Source organism: Argiope bruennichi, chromosome X2, assembly GCF_947563725.1.
Source record: "Argiope bruennichi chromosome X2, qqArgBrue1.1, whole genome shotgun sequence".
Classification (NCBI taxonomy): Eukaryota; Metazoa; Arthropoda; class Arachnida; order Araneae; family Araneidae; genus Argiope; species Argiope bruennichi.
The window spans coordinates 7365823-7386278 of NC_079163.1; the positions used below are offsets into that span (position 1 = coordinate 7365823).

Here is a 20456-nt window from a genome sequence, read left to right on the forward strand (position 1 = left end):
GCTTCGAAAGGAACTGAAGAGATTTTCAGTTTTTATCCTTCCTTACATGACATGATTCATTACATATTCTTATAATAGTGCTGCTCTGAGAATGCAATATTTTTAGGAAACTTATATAAGGAATGAGAGCAGAGACTTCGTCTTAAAAGTAAGGAATTTTTTTAAATCTAGTTTTCAAATGTTGTTAAAAGTTTAGTATTTAGTTTCGATTTTATTTCTATAACTTATGAGAAAAGTGTATGTAAACAACAATTATTCCTTTAGTGCAGATACTAATTTTTAAAAGTTCACACTTTTCAGGACAAGTATATTTCAGTACTTTAAATCTTTCTCCAAATAATTACAAACGTAATTTTTTTTCTCACTATTGTACAAAATCAAAAACGCATAAGATAAAAAGTGCTTTAATTATCCCAGTAATTTGTGCGCTTTTGTTTTGGTAACTTAACGACTAAATAGACTGAAGTTTAAATCACGTAAACGCTCTGCTGTAAATATTACCACTTGAGGAGCAACAATAATTGCCAGATCTCGTTTACTGGGGCGAAATCAGATTTTTTATTGAATGTTTTAACCAAGAATGTTGATACTGAATGTTTATACCGAGTAGAATAAAAAAAAATATTGTGTATCTTGATTAATAATATATACAAGAATGTTTTGAATTCATTAATCTGACGCTGGCTTTAAGTCTTGCGAAAATTGTTTTCAAAAACATGCAATATATTCGTGAAAATTGGAATGTAGTTGTGCATAACTTCAATCGTATTTGTTTCTAAAAATGTAGTTATTCTGATATCATCAACTGGAAAAATTGAGAAATGCGCTTTTAAAAATTGGCATGGCCTCTGTAATACTTTGCGAAGTTGCGCAAAAAGTATAGACTTGTTGCAAAAAGGACAAATTACCATTAAGGGTAACGACTTGCGCTGGATCTTGTCAGAGTTAAAAAATATTTTTATAAAGATTTTAATTTCTACAATACACGAAATTTTAGACAAAACTCCATTCCAAATTATCGTTTAATTTTTAAATTGTGTGTAGTCATGAGAAAAAGATAACGAACATTGATTACTCCGATTACAAGTTTAGCTAAAGTTCTCTAAAACTAGCTCATTTTTAGCCTTTTGCTTTTTCGCATGCAAAGGTGAATCTAGTTCGCTTATCCAGTTGATACAAAACCATGTTTGAACTGTAATGTCTTATTCATGTTACTTTCAGATTTCTATATCACTGGACTTCTAAATATTTAGTGTCGCAACAGATGTGAATCGCATAAAATACCATGTATTCTTGGAAACTTTTTATTAAAGGGAATCTCAATGAGTTGAATCTCAAGCAAAAATCTATGAATTTTACCAAATGTATTGTATCATTTAAAGTAGAAAGTGTCTGATTAGATTAGTTTCAAATTTTGGAGGAAAATTTAGTTTAATTCACTTTCTGACGGGTGGGGGGATTTGATAAATTCGCGTTTTTAAAAATAGAGCCTCCTTTGTGTTAGTGTTATTCAGGCATCGAGTTATTACTTATAAACTGACATTAAATCTTTCTAAAATGCTATAAATTGTTACAAAAATTACTTGCATTTAAAGAGTTAAATTTGCGTAGAATGAAATCTTGTAAAAAAAGTTTTTATTGGGACCAGGACATAGCCGAAAGTCACTGAATATTGAAATAAACTTGTGTCCCATTTATAGATGTTCTATCGCATAAATTATTAGGGTAAAACATGGGTATCATTGAAAAGATTATTTTTGAGCTTTAAGATGTAAAACTTGATTTTGTGCTGTAATATTTTCGGAAGGAAACGCGGAAAAACGCAAATTTCACTCAATTTTTAAATAAAATTCCAATTAAAAATCTTTAAAAAAAATCTTCTAGAGGTGCATATTCCTGATCTTCAATGTAGAAATGTGCCGAATTTGGTAGCTGTGGGCCAAACGGTTTGGCTGGTAGAGCGCTAACACACACGCGTGCCTTTATTATTATAGAGTATAAAAATACTCAATGTCATTCAGAAATTAGCTAATTTCAATGCACATCAATTAAGCTTCATTATTTTATTGCTCGCTGCACTTTAGGGTAAGAACATAAATAACGGTTGAAACTTTTAAAATTTTCCAACTCCTAAAAGGAGTACAAATTAAGCTGGAATAATAATTAGATTTTAAGTAGAGAGGACTTGGCCTCTTTTGAAAGGATTTGCACCTTTTTAAATTTATCCAAATGCCACTAGCAGAATGTAACATTTATTACCCTACTTAAGGGATTCAATCTTTTATAGATTTGCTAGATATGTCTTGACTTTAGCGGTCTATAATTTTATCACATACAAACAAGTTCGTATATAATTTGCCAATATAAGAATTACCTATTGAATGTTTCTAACACAATAGTGAAATTTCTCATTTATGAAATGCATTTATTGCACTTCCAGAGATGAAACGTGCGAATATAGATGCAAGGCATACGGCCGTATTTGTCTTGGTGATTTTATTTCAATTAACAAATGTAGTATCCGGAGCTTCACTAGGTAAGTTAAAATATTAGATTCCATTTTAGTAGATATTTTTTTAATAGCAACTTGGTTCTTTATGTCGATATTACAATACAGCGAATCTTAAGGATGATTCTTTCAATTAGATATTTTAAGATAACTAATGAAGCTAGAAACAAACTCGTTTCAAAAACATAATTTCTCATTTATGCCTAGGATTACTCGTGAGTTATTTCATGTTACACTTCAAACTCAAATTCTCGTTATGAACTTTAATTTGGTAATTCGAAATAAAGATTCGTGTAGAAATCTGATCAACATCTTTCTTTATGGGGTAAAGATGAACTTTCTGATCCTTTCTCGCATATTCGGGATTATTTCGGACTGAATTTCAGGATGCAATGTTTCGTTTTCCCAGAAAAATCCTTAGATTCTTAGTTTCAGGTTCGATATCTAAATTTACTATCATTTCTACATGTTAATTCATATAATTAATACTGGCATAATTACTTAATATCAAACTGCTGTCGGGAAGTAACTCTTAACACAATTTGTTCTGAAGCGATCTTAGAAGAGCTTTTTAATTTGTTTCAGAATAATACAAATGAAATAAAATAGCACCTAGTTTTAGCTCTTTGAAGAGCTTAAATGCTTGTATCGTCTTAAATATAAAGAAGGAAACAATGTTAAAAACAGCCGATAGAATATTAAAATGATTTCATAGCTTTATGGTCCAAGCCCAACTTCTCAAGATTATATAAGAATTTTAAATGTTTGAATCATTAATACTAATAATGGTACTCAAATTCAGGAATAAAATCAAATTCCGAATGAAATCTTAAAATATCCCCATTTTAAGGCATCTATACCTTTACTAAATAATTGATTGCCGTAGTAGCTATTCTACAGATAGGATATTTTATTTGTAGTTCGTAAAATGAGTAATATTTTTAAAGATTTAGTTTGAAATGTTTTGATAATGGGTAATTTTTATATACTTGAACCCCGTTTAGTAATTTAGAATGAACTATTCCGATGCAATTACATTTCAGTCGCTTGCTTCTGTCAGGTTTTCTAGTAATATTTGTAGAATGATCAATAAGCCTTCATATAGCTTTTGAAAAATTGTAGATTTTTCTTTAGCGTATGTTAGATTTTGTTTAATACTGAGATATCGATTTTATTGAACAATGTATTTTTATAACTCGAGGGCCACAAATGAGCTGATACTGAAAAATAAAACCAGAGCGAGATAAGGTTCACAAGATGAATTGCTATACTGCTTTGTAGTCGAGCTTTTGTTTTTAAACTGCGAACTGCCCAGTCTTGACCATTATGATACAACTACTTATAAACTCAGCCCCTCCCAGAGGAACTTGAAATAGGCAAAATTATTGAAACAAAATACTATATTTCAATTCAAAATATTAGTTCATAAATTTTTACTTGCTGCTTTTTTTCCCGATTAGAAACTGATATAACTTTATTTCTTAGCTTCTCTTGAAGCTTTGATACTCCTGCAGAAAGCCCGTCATTTAAATCGCGACATGAATGTTGTTGGGCATTTAAGGTTGGTACATTCATCGGAATAAAGGAGTGCGACTTTCTGATGCATCTCACTGAAAAATTGAGAACCATAAGATTAGCATATTTAAATAGATTAATTTTCATGCACTGTACCTATGAGTAAAACGCTACTTGCAGGTAAAGAACGCAAGCGTTTCTCATTCAAACATCGTAGTTACGCTGCATTATCCATAATATACGTGGGAATATATTCTCGAAACGAATATTTCATTTATTTGGTTCAGGCTTGTACATAATTTTGTTATCAATTGCATCTACTTCCTCAACTGCATGAGATTTGAAGTTTAGTCAATGTTCTTGGTAACAAAATATAGTAAAAATTTCAAAATTACGACTTATTTTACTTTGGAGGTAACTTTGAGAAAGATCGTGACTAAACAGTAGAAAATGATTAAAATCTTTAGTGTACCTTTTTAGTGCATTAAGTGACTTAATTTAGATAATCAAAAAGAAAGTTCGTTTGAAATCAAATTTAAAATAAATAGGTTTGGAAAAGTGTAAATTTGAATACTGATCATGACAGTACAACTTTAAAAAAAATGATCCGAAACCTAAATTCTTAACAAGTTTAACTATGTTGCTGAGAGGAAACTCGATTCTAATCTCTAACCTGTTAACTAAGGCTTTGCTCTATGTGCCATATCACTCCAATTTCGTATGCTAGTTGTACAGGAATAGGTGGTTTAGTCTTAACTCTGTGGTTGGAACTTTAGATAGCAGATAATTAAGGAATTTTTCAATGAAAATCGCATTTTAACAGTGGTATTACTTGATTTAAACTTTTGAAGGATTAACTAAGAATCTCCGTTAATTGCAAGAATTTGTTTAAAATTCCTTGATGGTGAATAAAACTTTCTTTATTGCTGTCAGATGGTCAGAACCGAGAATTTTTAATTTTCCTTTAAAAAGTTTAGCTGAAATCAATAACGCCGCTTAATGCTTCAATAAGCATCTTCAGAAAATTAAATCTGACTGAAGGAAATTATTTAAGAACCAGAAAACAGACCCAAAGTATCCTATATTTTCATCGAAATAAAGTGTCCCAAAATAACGTCAAATTACATGATCTCGAGTTCAAAAGGAATCTTGCAGAGAATGAAAATCCTCCTCCCTCCTTAAAATGTCATATTAAAGGAATATTCAGAAGGGCTTCTAAAATGTTTATCCATAGCTCTAATAGCTGTAAATGTCTTCCTATTTTAATAATTGCAATATTGTACAATTTTTGCTGTTTGACTTAATATTTACATTAACTTTGCAAGACATTTACCATATATAAAGATTTTCCCAGATATCTCATTTAAATTTTACATTTAGACTAAGGTTTTCAAACATTTAAAATCGGTTCAAGGGGCTTTTATTTTGAATAAAAAATGTATAGAGCTCCAAGAATTGTTAAATCTGATATAGGGCTATTAGCGAATACAAAATGATATAAATTTGAAATTCCTGAGCATGCACTGAATATTACAATACAGTTAATCTAATAGTTTCTTTCTTATTTCTTTTTTTAAAGGAAACTTAAAACTGTTTAATGAAACTCTTGATGAAGAAGAGGAACGTAGAACAGTCCTTCAAAATATCCAAAAAAATTACGCAGATGAGTTCGGAAACTATGAAATGGCAGACATCGAGAACTTTTTATCCGATTTTATGACTCCTGTGAAGAAAACCAAGCCGATTTATGCATCTAAAACATTTTTTGGGTCTGGCCAATTTTTTGGTGTTCATGAAAGATCCAAAGACGACTCGCAATATCAGCCTTGGAACCCATTTCGAGCAAATCGTGTCATAGAATCTCAACCTTCATATTTTGATGTCCCTGATGACTTATTCCAACAACATGTATATAGCGAAAATGATCAGGAAACCTCTTATTACCAGACGGATTATGAAAAAGTTTCCGATTTTCCTCGCGGGCTTGGGGACCTTTCGGAAGATAGCCTTCCTTTCAAAGAAATTGCTAGCTCTGAAGGTTTATTACGTGAAGTTTCTCGCCCGGCGGATGACGGTGTCGAAGGTTTGGTGGATGCTGGATCCCACCTGGCGGATGACGGTGTCGAAGGTTTGGTGGATGCTGGATCCCACCTGGCGGATGACGGTGTCGAAGGTTTGGTGGATGCTGGATCCCACCTGGCGGATGACGGTGTCGAAGGTTTGGTGGATGCTGGATCCCACCTGGCGGATGACGGTGTCGAAGGTTTGGTGGATGCTGGATCCCACCTGGCGGATGACGGTGTCGAAGGTTTGGTGGATGCTGGATCCCACCTGGCGGATGACGGTGTCGAAGGTCTGGTGGATGCTGGATCCCACCTGGCGGATGACGGTGTCGAAGGTCTGGTGGATGCTGGATCCCACCTGGCGGATGACGGTGTCGAAGGTCTGGTGGATGCTGGATCCCACCTGGCGGATGACGGTGTCGAAGGTATGGTGGATGCTGGATCCCGTCCTGAAGAAGGGGACTTGGATTTGAAGGATTTTCACCCGGAAGAAGTAAAAACAGTAATTAGATTTGCTCAATCCTCTATGGAAAGTGAGGGCAGCGAGTTTGAAGAACTCGATGATTTAACCGAAAATCGGGAGAATTTATCTGTTCAATCGGTGAATGGTGATGACAAAATATCTGATGCACCTAAAAATCTGGAAAGTGATCTTATTTTAAGAGAGAATGGCGACTCCGAGTTTGATAAATTTAATGTCTCAAAAGTATTTCAGGATATATTGAGCTTTAACACGTCAAACACAATGGATCCTAGTGAGAATTCTAGAAATGAAGATCAAATTTTGAATCTAGAAGAGCAAAGCATAAATGAATCTCATTTAGGCAAAACTACCGATGAACATTTAAAGAAAGTACAAAGAGATGAAGATTCTGATTTAAAGGAATTTGTTGAAAAGCAAAATTTCGATAAGGTGTCGGTCGCATTGGAAGACCCGGATTTCCTCCAGTTTAATATCGATGAATTTCAAAGTAGTGGTGATATGGATGATAGTTTTGACGTAGCCTTGACAGACACTAGACTTGAAAGTAAATCTGGACGTATAATAGATTTTTTTCCCAGAGGGAATAACACAGCAGAATGCACTACTCCTAAAGGAGAACCGGGTCACTGCCGTAGTGTGACTCAGTGTCCTCTGAGTGCCCTTGAGAGCAACTTTAACTTATTTTTACAATATGTATGCTTATCGAGGGGCGTTTTAATAGGAATTTGCTGCCCAGATAACCCCGTGATTGAAATTTCAGATCCCACAGAAAATTCTACTGGGACTAACGTGACGGAATTTAAGCAACCTGACGATGGTAAGTTTCTCCATTCATATTGACTTCATTTCGATTTTCTTTCACAATTATTATTAAACAATTATTCACAATTATTTACTTCATAATTATTAAACATTTATTTTATCTTTGTAGGATGTGGTCTCAATTCTAATACCAGGATAGTTGGAGGGAAAGTATCTCTACCTCATGAATGGACATGGATGGTAATGTTAGACTTTGAAAGATTTCAATCAAATCATTCACAGAAAAGGAAAAATGTATTTTTATTTTGAAACGAGTGAAAATAGGATTTTTCTGTATGCTTTGATTAGCTCAAGTTTTCAGTTTTCAAGTTCTATAATATTTAGTCACTAAAAAAAGTATTGGGACACTTGGCAGGAATAACTACAAAACTATTTATAAAAATATTTATCACCTTAAAATAAAAACAAAACGAATCGAGACATTTTAGCATTTGGTCTACAGTTTGTTAAAATTATTTTATTGGTATTTTAAAATTATAATTTGATGTAGCTTTTCAAATATAATTCAAAGGCAAATAGGAGTCAAAAGTATTGGCACACTTTTGAAATGAGAAATTCAAAAAACATTTTGAATTTACTACCACATTTTTAGACTATAATTTTAAACATAAAATTTTCAATAAATAAGATTAGTTATAGAAAAAATGAAGATATGTCGGTTGATGTGCGAAATCTTGTAATAAATCATTGGAAAAATGGACAATCAGTTCGTTGTATAGCACATATCTTGAAATTGAGTAGGTCTACTCTTTTTAACATTCACAAGTTCAAGAAATCGAATAGTGTTCAAAACAAGCAAAAGCTAGGGCGTCCAAGGACATTTAATGAACGGGAAGAGAAGTGTATTATGAAGCAAGTTCACTTTAATCCAAAAATTAGTGCAGTAAAATTGACTCTGCGATGTACAAGTTCGGAAAATATGTAAATCCTGAAACTATCAGAAGTGTTTTAATGAAATATAAATATCATGGCAGACTACCTCAAAGAAAGCCCTACATCAGGAAAGCAAATCAACAAGATAGGCTAGCATTTGCTAAAATGTATGTAAAGCAGCCAAAAGAGTTTCAGAAAAAATATAATTTTTGTTGATGAAAGCAAACGTTTTCGGATCGTATGACGAGCAAAAAGTTTGGCGGAAACCAAATATAGCAATGCATGTCAAAAATGGGCGGCCTACGGGACTTTTAATTAGACTTTTTTGAGCACGTTTTTTTTTTTTTCAATTACAACCATAATTGTATTAGTGTAAGAGTTTTGTTTGAATTATTATGATTAGTATATATCAAAATAATATTGATTTCTTTATTTTGGCTCCAATTGTTCATTTAAGTAAAATATTATAACAATCTGTGAACTTGTGTGTCCCAATACTTTTTTTTGATAGACTGTATAATAAAATACGAATAAAGCGCTACAGAACACAAGTAACATAATAGTATATAGGCACTGAATGGAGAACTTAAATCTCTTGTGTTAGAAATTGATAAACTTGAAGAAAGTTGTTTGTCTAAAACATACAGTGTAACGAAATATTTATGAAAGTCCCTGACAGTTTCATGCATTCAAGTTTCGCACCAACTCTTCACCTTCTTTGAGATATGATTACCTTCAACAGATAAAATACGCAGAAGAAACCTTCTTTATTGTTTTGCTTTTAGTTAGTTATTTGATTATATTAGTTTAGTATCTTGCTTATATCGGGTACTGAAATCACTCTCGTATATCGTCTTTTCTCTACTTTGGAAGTAAATGACACTGGACATCTGAGCATCGATTCTTGTTGCACTCCAATCTGCTCAGTTTGAATTGCGCATCTCGCAACGCGTAGAATATAAGGCACTATAGGTTGCCAACCGACATAGAACAGCTCTCGTAGTTTCGACTCTTTGTTACTGCCTATCTAGAAAAAGTCAAGTTTTTAGAAAGAGAACATGTTTGCCTTCCTCATTGATTAATAGTGCTCCTTAGCTTATATAAACTCAGGATGGATAAGTTTCTTCAAGAATTAAAAAAAGGGTTATTAGCACTAGAAGGGAGGACTTCGCCAATCCTGTGTAACGGTGAGTGTTTATATCTTGCGCTTGCATTGATCGAAGTCAAAGATTAAGACGATCGTTTAAAAATATCAAAGATGAATTGCTTTTCTTTTAGATTTTCTGCGCTTTTAAGGTACTAATTGTATCATTATTAAACGTTTTAAAACTGCTTTTAATTTCTGTAAATTGAAAATATCTTTTAGTTTGTAGCTTTAAATATGAATTTTTAGACCTACACGATACCAAATACTTCAGAGTTCAAGCATAAATTCGTATAATCTTCTCTTTTTAGGTTGCCCTACTGCGACGAAATAGGTTTTTCTGTGGTGGAGTGATCATCAATGACTGGTACATTCTCACAGCTGCTCATTGCGTGATGGGGTATTCATTTTATACTTCATATCAAATCGATTTTTTGAGGTACTTGTGTTATCACTTTATCAATCATTTATTTCAATATCATTTGTCTATTCCTTTTAGAATTAAAGTGAAAGACCTCAAAGTTAGACTAGGGGAATACAACTTTAGCGAGAAAAATGAGCACCAGGAAGATATACCAGTGGCCGAAATAAAACGACATGCCCTCTTTGTGACTTTAACCTTTCAGCATGATATTGCTTTGTTGAAATTGAAGAGAAGAATAGAATATACAAAGTTTATAGGCAGTATATGTTTGCCCAATCCAAAAAGTGGAAATTATACCAATGTGAATGCCACGGTTGTTGGTTGGGGTACGGTAGCATTTGGTAAGTTTTTTTGTATCTTTAAGCCTCCTCTCCCCATTATTCGAGAAGGAACAAATCTTTTAAAGTTTTTCCTTCAATCCTTTCATACAAATTATTTAGCGCGATGCACTAAGAGAACCGAAAGCCAATGATATTCAACCAAATCAGCATTGAATAGTTTCTTCTCTTTACAATCTTGTAAAGTAAGGTTGTGGATAAATATTTGATATTAATCTTCCACTGAAAGTAGTTTAATTGTAAATTTACAAAAATGATTAAAAGAAAAATTCATTGAGAGTATGAATTTTCTATAGGAAAGGCAACTGTTCCAGATATTAAGAGAACTTGGAGCTTCAAATCTGTGTAATGCGAAATCAACAAACTTGTCTATTTCCTTTTCTAAATACCTGGATTTCTGCAACTGCTTCTTGTTTAATTTGCAATTGTTTTCTTTCGATACAAGAAATTTAATTGCATAAATTGTGATCCTACCTTAATAAGTTAGCCTTTAACACTAGATCATTCTTGAAAAAGTGTTTTTACTGACTTTCATTTATGAAATATTGTCTACTTTTGGAATACTAAACATCTATAATAGTTCGGTGTGCAATGGACGATTCGATGTACCTGATCGAATGATTTTAATCTTTATGCAAATTGAAGTGGTTTTCGAAGCTGTTCTTGAAACGTCCAAGATAAAATTTCAATCATACGCGATACTATATTTAAATATGCTTTTAAATCGTGGATTTGAAATGTGCGCTTATTCTGCATAACTCTAGTGTTTTATTTTTTGCTCTATATTTAAAAATCAAATTCTATTATAAAGACGAAATCCATCTTAAATATGCTTTTGGTTAAAATTAAATCGTATGTAAGAACATAGTTTAATCTTAGTGCATGTAGTGAATTTTTCTGTGAAGTATTCCAATCTTCAATTGTGAAATTCATATCATTTTAAAACTTCGTCGACTCGACAGTAAGCGTGGGCAACGCTCTTAAAGTCCCGAAAACATAGATATTACTTAGTCCCATGATAAGCATCAAGGCTGGAACTTTCCAAAGCTGATTTTTTTTTGTTGGGTTTTTTGGTAGGGGACGCCATTTTGGACCAGGATTCTTATTTGTGGGTGCATGGTCTCTTAATGTTTCTATAGATACAAAATTCTTCACTATGCATAAAACCAATACTTTTCAATGTTTCACTATTTATAGTTCATAAATCTTGCTGACAACTGAAGTCAGAAATATACAAACTGAGCTCTGGTTGTTTAATCTGAACAATAAATCCTTTCCATCCGCGTTCTTAACAAATTAACTCGGTTCAGAAATTTGCCATCAAGTCTGGTCCTATATATTTCTGCGATGCTATTTCGAAACCAACAATAAGACCTGTTTCTGAATCAAGCTGTAAGTTTCCCAATCAAAACATCTCTGCCCCATAGAGGATGAATAGTAGGCGTATGATGGCAGTGCAATACTTACCCAATACAAGTTTAGACTTTTACCAAGTTTGAAGTACGTAAATTCGTATGAGCTGATCACATAAACTGCAGAATATGTTCAGAATATTAGATGCTTTTAAGTGTCACCTATTCTGGCCCTCGTGCAAAGCGGTGTCCAAATTATGGTACTCAACGTATGCCAATTGTGCAGACATCAAGATGACTCCAACTCTTGCATATCTAAATTATATTTCTTGTTTTCTATCTAATAAAGCTTATTCTAACGATTTTTCGAACAATTTTTGGAAAACTAAATTTAAACAGATAATACCGCTTTCAATTTTTTCCAGAAGCAAAAAATTATGAAAGCCGTATATCAAAGAATGGGATTTCATACTCTCCAACTCTAAATATTTGCGAACTGGCAATCCAGTAGATCTAAAGGTTCTTCCTTTAAGATTCCTTTTCCAAATTTCATTTTAAAAATAAACTTGTTTCACACAATACTTGATTTTAATCGCATATCTATATCTAACTTCTAACCATTTCTAGTTTCTTTGAGGGTGTCTTTCAATTTTATTCTGAACAAAATAAAAAAAATTATCTAAATCTTAAGCTTCAATACAGTTTATTATTCTAAAAGAGGATAAATGCATTTCCTTGCTTCAGAGTGCCTGTAAAAATATGCACTTCAAATGCTTCTAATTTTGAAGAATATTCTACTTTCACAGCAAATTTACCTTAACTCGGAACAGCAGAAATCGTATTTCGAGCTCTGAAAAATGAAACAATTCAAACTGAAATCGCAAAAAGACTCAGTTTAAAAAGGACTATTTCATCAAGAAAACGCAAAAGTCGAAGCACCGTTTATTACTTAAACAAAACGAATTATACTTCCAATAGAACCCTCTTGATCGATTGATTTTCAAATAAATGCTTCAAGTCAATGGTAGGTGCACTATCGCTGCAGATTTACGAGATTCTGACAAAATGTTGAGCAGTGACACCGAGGGCTCGGCGTTTTTCTGCTTGTGATATGAACTAAATTATGAATCGTGGATTTTCAACCAAGTTTTTAAAGGGGGAAAACTTCCAACTCCTAAAATAAAATTTTTCTTTGTTATAGAGCTGCCGTGGTTTTCGTCATACACTTGGTCAATCAAAAGCTTAATAAATGAATAACCAGTTTGCATCGTATTGCATGACTCGTGTGGAAAGTCTCGGGAGGTATTACTGCACTTGATTCATTCAAATGAAGTCTCCCTTCCATTTTTTTTATATACTAACCTCAAGCCATGGCTGCGAGTTTTCTTTTGACCTAATCAATTGCGATATACAGTTTATATTTACTCCCATTTTTCTTTTATCCCTCGGAATTTGACAAATCGGTTAATTACCAACTATTATTTTGTGTAGGTTTTAGGGTCATAGCCGGATTTGGAGGAAAATGGGTATTAATGTTTGAGGGAGATGATTGAAGAATTAATTAATGATTGCTCTCTATCGAATAATGGCGAGCATGCTTGTTTTCATTAAGGGAATTATAAATTTCATTCCCTAGATATTGCTTTTTGCCTTCCATATTTTGCTGTTAATTTTGGTTTTAAAATAGAGAATTACCTGCCTGATCATCACTCCTCCCTTTTCCTAGAGTTCGTTCTGAATGGCTTTGTTGCACAATCCCTTGCGTTAAGTTTTCCAAAGCCGAGTGAGGCATTTTTTTTAAGGCCTATTGTAAAAAGAGGTGGATAATAAGAATGTGGTATGTTTGATCTGATAACTCGCACTCGAATTGCAGCTGTATTTTGCACGTATTCCAAAATCAAGAAATCGTTATCCCAAACTTCGCAACCCTGGAACTCGAATTGCGTGGATGTTCAACCAAAAAAACGCGTATGGAATAAATTCAGAAGACGCCTTATAACATTCAATATTATAGTTTTCCAGAGAGCGAAATATATTACAGGATTATACGCAATCAAGGGGATTCTTAATAAAATTTCTGAAATGGTTTCCTGTTTCAAAGAAATGCGGATCAATGTTAAGAATACTTGTAGAATAGCCCTCCCTTTCGTGTTTCAAAAAGGATGACGGGTATTTTTAATATATAGAAATGGTAAATATCCTTGAGGAATCTCTTGCATCTTAATTCTCACTCAACGGCTATTAACAGCCTTTCATCTCAATAACCCTAGAACGTAATCTTATACACGATTTTATACATCAGCTTCTGTATATTATATAGCTCTTGTATATAATAGAGCTATGTAGTGCTTTGTCAACTGTAAAACATCACATGGAACAAACAACATAGACTATTCAATGCCGAAATATTCTTTTAATGATTATCTGGCAATGTTCTACAAAAGTTAATAGAATCTAGGAGTAAGCCTTTCCAATTAGCGGAAATGTACTGTTGACTAAAACTCCCGACTGAAACTTGCGAAACATTCTAAGAACGCTTTCGATTATAAACTACTGGATTCTATAAATTTGGAAAAAGGTCAATTTAGATTGACATGTGTCTTGATGGAGAAAACGCCGTATTTTACCTTTTCAGTGGTTTAATAAAATGGCGTTCGGATGTTGATAATCTTGTTTCATTGGAAACTGGAACCGCACTTGTCGAACGTTTCTCTTTTTGGTCAGGTTTTTCCATCTCGAAATAATTTTGGTTTGTTATTTTACGATTTTTTATTTTAATACGAATCGACCCGCTTTTATTCGAAGTTTTACAGGTCATAGATGATTTAAAGAGCGTTTAGAAATAACTATTACAATGCAAATTGCCATTAAGAGAGCATAGCAGAATAGACTTAAGTGTTGCATTGTGTATTTTAAAAAGCGAATCTTTTTTGTTTATATCATGATATTAAAAAAAAATTTGATATACATTTTTCATTTTCAATGAACAGTATCTCGGGTAAAGGTAACCGCAAAAAACTAAACATGATCTAATCGCAACAACTTTTCAATTCGGTAAGTTGTACGCGTACATTTCTATAGAAAAGATTTGCATCAGCAGTGAGAATTATCACTCAGTGTACCATTGACTATCGTCAATCGGCACAAATTCTTTGCAATAGTTATCTCAATGTGGCTTTTGCTCCTCATTTCCGATACAAGTAGGCAACTGCTTAACATTCTGCGAGTTTTATCAAATACTGCTAGAATAGCTGACTACACCAATCTTTTATGTGTTGGTTGCCCCGTCATCCGGTCTAAGCTAGATTATGGATGTGTAGTGCATAGCTAAACATGACTTTCCCAATCTGAGTTTGAATTACATGCACCAAGTCCTTCGGTCGTGTTGTAGTGCTTTCAAATTTCACCAATCAACACTTAAGAATCCTAAGACATTAATATTATGAAGGTGAAAAATACTCTACTGGTTATTTCTTTCAGATTTTAAGCAAACGTTTTCCTACCTTACCGGAAATCATTTCAAATCCTTTAGGCATGTTTATTTAATACTCGTCTTTCTGGTATTCCCTTATGGAAATACGTTTAAGCAGATAGCTTACAAAAGTCCATAACATATCTGACAATTTTATTCAGACTTCACGGTTAGAGCATAGCTTTGCTGCATCCATTTCGAAACTCCTCATTCCAGGCCGGGTTTTAGTTTGGTTTTGATCTCTCGAAAGATAATTGTTTTAATGATTACATCCCCGTTTTCCTTGCAAGGTCAAAGTTTTAAACCCTTAAGTTGTGCCTGAATCAGTAGCAATCAAGTTGAAAGCTTCAGATTTGCTTATGCATTTGCCTTAAAAATAAATGCTGGCTGTTTATATGAAGAAAAAGTATTTCAATAAATCATCTACTGACTATGAAATTCTCAACAAGTTGTGCCCAGTTCTTTCATCATCCGTTTATGCTTCCGATTAAATTCTTTAACTTTATTTTACTTCAGAATGGTTCCGATGTTTTATTTTCTTGGATTCATGCCTGTATTGTAACAGAGGAAATAAGATGGTTGAATCTGTTACAAAACCGGCATATGAACTTTATATGCAGCTTCCTCAGTATGCGGGAGATGTGGACATGCATTGGAAAACGAATTTTTTAGGCTGAGAAATCAACCGAATTCAAAAACGGAAAGAATTCTTCATATTTTAATTGGGTTAAGGATTTATCACTCAAAATTTACCCATGAAAATTGATTTTTCTTGTTACTTCCATATTACAGTTCTTGTTGGGGCATTCCAAATATACTTGATTGTTCAGCCCTGAATGCATTGCGCTGCAAATATTTCGGTTTTATGTGATTTACCATTTTTTAACTGGACAAGAACACATTTCAGCATTTTTATATTTACATGATTTTGCAAGATATCCGATTTTAACTATTCATACATTCTTAACTTCGAAATAATTTCTAGCTTTATTTCTTGAACATGTTTAATTCTGAATAAAATTAGTTTTAAATGTGAAATTAAGTGAAGTTTCTTACAAAATTATCATGCGCCAGAATTATACTCGCCTTCTAAAGGAATCATTTAAGAAAATTGATTCATTTTAACCCTTTATTTGTGGGAAAATCCTTCCCCATAAGCTGCATAAGAACTTAATCAGTTGTGGGAAAGCTGCTTTTAAGAATTATCAAATAAAGAATTTAAAACATTTTAACCTCCGATGCATTCACTTTGTGTCAGATTTGTATTTAATGACCTTCTTGCTGAGAAATTTCTGAGGATTAGGCATTTGGAAGACGGCATGCAAGTCGATTTAATTCTTTGTACTGTCTGCGCTCATGGGGAGAAAAGGTGCATTTCAGTTATTGGTGTAAAATGTTAGTTGCATTGATAAACTGGTTTGAATATTTTCGTTTATCAAATGGAAAAACGTAATCGTATATTTAAAGATTTGTAATTTTTGCGGGGTTTTGCGTAATAAGTGCTTTTTTACGGAACTCCTCATAAGTCCAAAAATCGTCATTGGTTGTTCAGGAGAATAAGAAACGAATGGAGGCGCTTTTCAATACCATTAAGGATGAGATTCGCTTTGAACGTCTGTATAGAAATTCTTTCCGTATGTTCTTAATTCTGAAAGGCTTGATTTTATTTAGTATTCAAACTGAAACTATTTGTTCAGCTCAATGGTGGGTAAAACTGGCAATGGTGATTATTTCGATAACATTAACAGTTATTTCGATATTCTAAACCTGATTTCTTGCGAGATTACCGAATTCTTTTTGGTAGCATTCAGAATCATTTACAAAACGCAACTAATTTAAATATGGTTATTCAATGGACTAATTTGAAACTCCTTTTGATGCTGATTTGACAAATTTGAGGAAATTTTTCTGAATATTTAAGAGTGATCCTGAATAGATTTTTTTTTTTTGCTAGCTTCAGTTTCTTCGTTTTAATACGTTGACTGCCGAACTGAATTTTTCACAATGCAATTCATATGGCCCCGCTGGTCACCAGTGATCTCCACGGCAGTCAACGTGTTAATTTTGTCTTTGCTATCAATTTAATAGCCCGTTGGCTCTAAATTGGCATCGGAAAAACACACTTTTGTTTACATTCGGTTTTATTTTTTAAACGCTAGTGGCTTTATTGTAATCGCTATAGTAATAGCTTAGAAAAAGCATGGTTCTTACGCAAGTAAAAACCAAAGCAAATCGAAATCAAGAACGAATTGCCTCATTAAATTCCAATGTGGAGAAGCAAATAGCAAAGAAATGTTCTATATACCGTTAAAATCATGGGCATCGTAAATGAACAAGCGAGTTTCTGGAGCAATGAATGCCATTTTATAATATGGGTCCTCAGCCTTCCTTACTTTTTGAATGCCAAGGAATGCGCTCGTGTTATTATAAGTACCATGTATCCAAACGGTTGAAAATGATAGAATCCGAAGATATATTTTCGGAAGATCTTGGGCAGTATTACTTTACAGAAATGATTTTGTAAATCTAAAATTGCTATATTCTGCATTATAGGCTTTGTTTAGTCTCTTTCCGGATGCAAAATCTTCCAGCAAAATCAATTTTTCAAAATACCCAAAATGGAAAGAGTCGACTTTGTTAGCAAGTATGATTGCATTGCTTGTAATTCTCGAAACGAATAGATATTCTCGAATGCTAATTTCTGCTTAGTTTCGTTTATATTCCTTGAGGTTCGTGTTTCAGAAAGGGAGGCATCTTCCAAAATGTATTGGTTTTTTCTTAAGAAAACGCTTAAATATCCAAATCTTCGGAATATTACTCTCTATTCATCATAACTAAGGTAACTTAAAGCTTCATAAAATAACTTTCGGCATACGTGGGAGATCGTATCGCAATATAAAGTTCGAATGTATCTTGAAGATAACACTAGATTGTTGTATACAATTAACTATAGTACTTGGAAATTCATTTTAAATCTTTGAACTTAAATTGCAACCAATGCAATCTCCAGATTATGAAATGGGGAAAAAATGAAAATCTTTCAATTGGAATTTCTTTTCAAGTTCGTAATGATACATGAAAGGTATTCCTCGAACGTATTTCATTTTGCATTTCGATAATTTTGCATTGGATATTCTGCTTGAAAAATATTTGTTTCAAAGATAATCTGTTACTACTTACAATAACGATCATTTGAAGTTCGCTAATATTTCCGATTTTGATCTATATTAAGATTGTAAATATTCATTGAGTTGTCAATAGGTTTGGATAATTTGGTACATATTATAGGTTCAAAAATCTTTTTAAATGAAATGTAAAATATTGTTACGATGTTCTATTTTTATTGCTATTTACTTATCATAATTGTCCTTGTAGAGAATTCGTACAAGATCTTTTATGTTTAATACGGATTCTTGATCATTTATAACTCTTACTATTCGTATTAGTCACTTCCATATGAGAAAAAAAGGCAAATCCTCACTTCAGCCGAGGATTTACCTTTTCAGCCAAATATTAGGCGGCGCTGAATGAGCCAAGATCTAAGGTAGCGACTTAATTTTTTTCGTCATTTTTTTCAAAATGACGGAAAAGTAGAGTAGTTAATCAATAATTAGAGCAAACTTTTCAAATTACTTTTCAAATGAACCGATGCAGTCCTAAATTTTAGTTTTTGGACTCTGTGAACTTCGTATTTTTGTGAGTAATGTCTACTGTAACATTATTTTATAGGTGGTACAGCAAGTCCAGTTTTACGCCAAGTAACGGTGCCTGTTTGGGATAACGATGAATGTGACAGAACGTATCGACTAGAAAGAATAACGAATGCATTCATGTGTGCTGGATCTCCTGAAAATGGGGAAGACGCTTGCCAGGTAAATTAGCAAACATTATAAAACGTGTTAAAGAAGCGTACAGAATTTTTTGAAAATCAAACATGTGGTCCATGATGAATTAGTTCTTACTGATCAGCGCGATGTAGCAACTCTCAACTTACGTTTAATATTGCAATTTCGATATAGAGCAATCGAGGCATTTAATGCATCTTTCCAATGCAAGAGATGCCGCTGCTATAACCGAATCTATTCTTAATGCAAGCACGTATATATCGGTAAAAATGTCTTCAATTGTTTTTTCCATTAATGTAACGTGGAGAGAATACTCAATTTAATCGATTTCAAACGCCCAAAATATTATAGAAATACTGTATGTAATAAAAATTCATCTGCAATTAAGAATTTACCAATATTAAAGGAAAAATAAAAATAAATAAAATGAAGGCATGCTTTTCAGATTTCAATCGACCCCAAGCTGAACAAAAGGACTTTCAAATGTTGCTGCAACAATAAATAGAAGCTAAATAAAACTTAAAGCTATTCTAAAATTCACCGATATCTGACTGAAAATCAAACTGCTTTGCAAGGCAATCTCCTAGATATTGACTTTGTACTTTAATCAGTTAACTGTTTTTGACGTGTATACTCGTTATGGGAAAAATGAAACGTTTTGTGTGATGACGATTTTATTCGTCAGAAGTAGCGACAATTTGCAGTTTGAGTTTTTTTACTACAATTGCAATTCAAACATATTCGTAAATTTAAAGATGTTTAAAATATTTTGAGGCCAAATCGCAATCAAAAGAACAAATAAAATTAATCAAAAAAAAAAAACCTCGTATAATTTGAATAGTTTCGTTATGCGTTATACCATGCTTTGCTCAAAAATGTATGTTAATATAGGTAAATAAATGCGATTATTGAAGTCATTTCATTGTGACAACTTCACATTACCCATATATTGTTTGACAAGTATACTCATCATCGTTAAATTTTTACGAAGCATTTTAGATAACCTTTCCGGCCTTTACGGAAAATGCGTAACTGCTTCTTAATATGCAGTAAAAACTTTTTAACTACTTGTGGTAGCAAGAAATTCATAGTTGCGGGGGCCAAAACAGTCCGCTATAACTCGCAGCGAGATGACACAAAGTATCCAATGTTTTATTTAAATCGGGAAAGAATTAGAGGATAATATTTATCCTTTAAATGAATTAAGTTTCTACCCAAGACTGTGAACTGTGTTCCGACAAACAATCTTAGTCGACGGGTCGCGAACATCATTTTTACTTCTGTTATAATTGTCTGCTGACGAGTGTAGCACGTAATTGGCGATTCCATGACAAAAGCGACACATGCATGGAACTTCTTTCCACCGCTAGTTTTTAAACAAGTCGATATAAGTGGAAATCTTAAATATGTTTTGTAATTCTAAACTTTCTTTCAGGGAGATTCGGGAGGTCCTTTAATGACTCTTAGTGAAGAAGGTCGTTGGGAAGTAATCGGAATAGTTTCTTGGGGACGGCGTTGCGGGGACCCCACGTTTCCTGGCGTCTACACTCGAGTTAGCTCGTACTTGAACTGGATCACTGAAAATGCAAATTGAAAAGAGACCTTTGATTTATTG

At 33.1% G+C, this 20456-nt stretch overlaps 1 protein-coding gene across 1 annotated transcript; it reads left to right on the top strand.

Annotated features, from left to right (window-relative positions):
• Positions 1–37: 37 nt before the first annotated feature.
• On the top strand, positions 38–20446 carry LOC129960587 (uncharacterized). Its single transcript, XM_056074081.1, has 8 exons — positions 38–148; positions 2441–2536; positions 5604–7388; positions 7503–7573; positions 9722–9810; positions 9910–10175; positions 18726–18868; positions 20277–20446. The coding sequence occupies exons 2-8, from the start codon at positions 2443–2445 to the stop codon at positions 20433–20435; spliced, it is 2607 nt and encodes an 868-aa protein (XP_055930056.1). The 5' UTR covers positions 38–148; positions 2441–2442; the 3' UTR covers positions 20436–20446.
• Positions 20447–20456: the final 10 nt, after the last annotated feature.

What these genes read in the sequence shown, in the direction of transcription:
- LOC129960587 (XM_056074081.1), top strand. Translation starts at nt 2,443, where the DNA reads ATGAAACGTGCGAATATAGATGCAAGGCATACGGCCGTATTTGTCTTG. An exon ending in CTCATGAATGGACATGGATG is followed by an intron (nt 7,574 to 9,721) that starts GTAATGTTAGAC and finishes TTCTCTTTTTAG; the next exon opens with GTTGCCCTACTGCGACGAAA. An exon ending in TTGGGGTACGGTAGCATTTG is followed by an intron (nt 10,176 to 18,725) that starts GTAAGTTTTTTT and finishes ATTATTTTATAG; the next exon opens with GTGGTACAGCAAGTCCAGTT.